At 43.3% G+C, this 3,991-nt stretch overlaps 1 protein-coding gene across 1 annotated transcript; it reads left to right on the plus strand.

Annotated features, from left to right (window-relative positions):
• Positions 1–1,555: 1,555 nt before the first annotated feature.
• On the plus strand, positions 1,556–2,859 carry LOC109925320 (guanine nucleotide-binding protein subunit alpha-12-like; the record flags this gene model as incomplete). Its single annotated transcript, XM_048594362.1, has 1 exon — positions 1,556–2,859. A coding segment is annotated over one exon (609 nt), but the record flags the coding sequence as incomplete, so codon positions are not given.
• Positions 2,860–3,991: the final 1,132 nt, after the last annotated feature.

Raw genomic sequence — 3,991 nt, forward strand, 5'->3', positions numbered from 1 at the left:
TGGAATAGAATAGAATAGAATAGAATAGAATGGAATAGAATAGAATACAATAGAATAGAATGGAATAGAATGGAATGGAATAGAATAGAATGGAATGGAATAGAATAGAATGGAATAGAATAGAATGGAACGGAATAGAATGGAACGGAATAGAATGGAATAGAATAGAATGGAATAGAATGGAATGGTATAGAATGGAATAGAGTGCAATGGAACAGAATGGAATAGAATACAATAGAATGGAATAGAATAGAATAGAATGGAATGGAATAGAATATAATGGAATAGAATGGAATAGAATAGAATAGAATGGAATGGAATAGAATGGAATGGCATGGAATAGAATAGAATGGATCGGAATAGAATGGAATGGAATAGAGTGGAATAGAATGGAATAGAGTAGAATGGAATAGGTTAGAATGTATTAGAATAGAATGGAATGGAATAGAATGGAATGTAATAGAATGGAATGGAATAGAATGGAATGGAATAGAATGGAATGTAATAGAATGGAATGGAATAGAATGGAATGGAATAGAACAGAATAGAATAGAGTAGAATGGAATAGAATAGAATGGAAGAGAATAGAATAGAATTGAATGGAATAGAATTGAATGGAATGGAATAGCATGGAATAGAATAGAATGGAATGGATTAGAATGGAATGGAATGGAATGGAATAGAATGGAAGAGAATAGAATGGAATGGAACAGAAAGGAATTGAATACAATAGAATGGAATAGAATGGAATAGAATGGAATAGAATAGAGTAGAATAGAATGGAAGAGAATAGAATGGAATAGAATAGAATGGAATAGAATATAATGGAATGGAATAGAATAGACAGGAATGGAATAGAATGGAATGGAATAGAATGGAATGGAATAGAATAGAATAGAATATAACAACATGAAATAGAATGGAAAGGAATAGCAACTTATTGTCAAATTTACAAAAGAAAAGTGAAAAGTTTTATATGTCACCATACCATGACACATAAATTAATGACAGAAGTCATAAATAACAAGAAGAAAAAGTAGAAGTTTGTCACAGTTCAGTTAATGACCCCTGGGTTCAGAGTCGGGTGGAAAACCAGGCCGAAACTGCCACGCTGGGCCGAGACGAGACTCCCATTGACAGGACTAGGTCTACACGCCAGACTGCTGGAACACCCTAAAGTCGCTAAAGTAGACCTCCAAGGTTGCATGAGTCCACCACACAGTGGAGTCCGTCCACGCTGGCACCAGGCCTGCAATGCCATTCCAGACCTTGTCACTGGGCCTGTGCTGGGAGATGACGCCATCCGCCCAATTTGTTAAAAGAAGGTAAGGTACCAAAATAAATGGGAACATTTGACAAAAAAAAATAAAAAGTGAAAAAAAAAGCCGAGTGGACGAGCTCCTGGGCTAAGGAGCCTGCATGTTGTGCTGCTACTCTGCCGCCATCTTGAAAAATAATGAGGTGACAAGTGGTGGAAGAGGCTTGTAGTAGTAGCACAGGGCGGATGTTTCTGGTTCTCTGCTACACCATGTAACTTTATTGTTTTGGTTGTCAGGTTGGCCATGGTTTAGTTTGTGCCTTGCTTTCTTTCCAGAATTACCTACCCACCAAGCAGGACATCCTTCTGTCTCGGAGAGCAACCAAGGGAATTGTTGAGTATGACTTTCTCATCAAGGGCATCCCTTTCAGGATGATGGATGTGGGCGGACAGCGCTCCCAGAGGCAAAAGTGGTTCCTGTGCTTTGAAGGCATCACCTCCATCTTGTTCATGGTGTCGTCCAGTGAGTTTGACCAGGTCCTGATGGAGGACCGGCGAACCAACCGCCTGGTGGAGTCGATGAACATCTTCGAGACGATTGTGAATAACAAGCTCTTTGCCAGGGTCTCCATTATCCTCTTCCTGAACAAGACCGACCTGCTGGAGGCCAAGGTGAAGACGGTCAACATCGAGAAGCACTTCCCGGACTTTGAGGGGCGGCCCCACCACCTGGAGGATGTCCAGAAGTACCTCCTGTCATGCTTCAACCGCAAACGGAGAGATCGCAGCCGACCTCTCTTCCACCACTTCACCACCGCCATCGACACAGAGAACATCCGCTTCGTCTTCCACGCTGTCAAGGACACTGTTCTCCAGGAGAACCTGAATGACATCATGCTACAGTGACGTGAGGAACCATCTGTGTGCCTCATGGGCCAGGGTCACGCCGAGGTTGCACAGAGGTCAAGAGGACGTGACCTTAAGCCCACACACATGGAGGTAACTGACAATGAGAGATGAGGAGCAGGATCAAGGCAACGCTGTATTTAATATTTAAGACATTCTCTCCCTGACATTTGGGATCCTGTTGAAAATTCAGATCGATTTCGCCGTCCGGCCTGGCCCTGGTGATTTAGTGCTTATTCCTTTTGGATTCCACACCCACCTCCATTTTTGTCTTCGCTTCCCACCAAATCCCCACCACAACATTGGCTCAGCTACTGAACAATTCCTCAGTCAGGCCACGTGCCAGTCTTTCTAGGAGTGTGAACCTGGGCAGTGGGTGTCAGTGGACTATTGAACTGAGGGAAGCATCACCAGACTTCCACCCACCAGGGAAAGGCAGTCACTCGATAGCACCAAGGTCCAATAACCCTGAAAGATTACTTTCCAGTTCCATTCCCATCTCAAGCCAACGGAAATTTGAGGTGTTTTGACCATCAAGGGAGTCAAAGGCATACAAAGAGAAGCAGAGTCAACAATCAGATTGGCTATGATGGAGTCATTGAGTCAAACAGCATGGAAACAGACCCTTCGGTCCATCTAGTCCATGCGGACAATAATCCCAAACTAAACTAGTCCCACCTGCCTGCACTTAATCCATATCCCTCCAAACATTTCCTATCCATGTACTTATCTAAATGGCTTTTAAACATTGTAACTGCATCCACCGCTTCCTCTGGAAGTTCGTTCCACACATGAACCACTCTCTGTGTAAAACGTTTGCCCCTCATGTCCTTTATAAATCTTTCTCCTGTCACCTTAAAAATATGCCCCCTAGTCTTGAAATCCGCTACCCTGGTGTATAGACATCTGCCATTCCCCTTATCTATATCCTTCATGGGATATGATTTATAAACCTCTAAAAACGGTCAACCCCTCTGCCTCTTACACGCCAGTGAATTATGTCCCAGCCTATCCAGCCTCTCCTTTTCACTCAAACCCTGTATTCCTGGCAATGTCCTGGTAAATCTATTCTGAACCCTTTCCAGTTTAGTAACATTCTTTCTATAACAGGATGACCAGAACTGGACACAGTATTCCCAATGAGGCCTCACCAACGTCCTGTACAACCTCAACATGATGTCCCAGCTCCTGTCCTCAAAGGTATGAGCAATGAAGGCAAGCGTGCTAAACACCTTCTTAACCACCTTGTCTACATGTGACACAAATTTCAAAGAATCATGTACCTGAACACCTAGATCCCTTTGTTCTACTACACTACCCAAGGCCCTACCATTAATTGTGTAAGTCCTGAATGGTGGGCTAGCACTGAGGGGCCCAATGACCTATATCTGCTCCAAAGCCATATGATTGATTTGGAGCAATGAGAGTCAATGCGAAGTGAAGAACCAACGACCTTGCCCCTCTGAACATTTGTTGTTCTCTGCTGGTTACTAAACATCGTTGTGATAGGATCAGACCAGAGGGAACACCCTGAGTCTGGTACAGTTTCTCATTGTCACTGTTCAGGGAAACAAAACCAGTAGGATATTCTCTAACAAAAAAAAAGGTAAAGTTTATCACTGGTGTTAATTATTTGCTTCTTTCCAAGAGAGGAATTCTGATGTTGAGTCATTCCCTTAGTTTGGGGTGACGTCATGGTAATAGCTCTGGGCTACCAATTATGTAGGCCCAGGCTGGTGCTTTGGGGGCATGGTTTCAGTTCCCATGGCGACTGGTGGAATTTGACCACAGTTAGTTCAGTACGCAAAATGTTAGGCCCAGCCAGCG

This window comes from Rhincodon typus, unplaced genomic scaffold (assembly GCF_021869965.1).
Source record: "Rhincodon typus isolate 14 unplaced genomic scaffold, sRhiTyp1.1 hic_rhity00008560, whole genome shotgun sequence".
In the NCBI taxonomy this organism is placed as follows: domain Eukaryota; kingdom Metazoa; phylum Chordata; class Chondrichthyes; order Orectolobiformes; family Rhincodontidae; genus Rhincodon; species Rhincodon typus.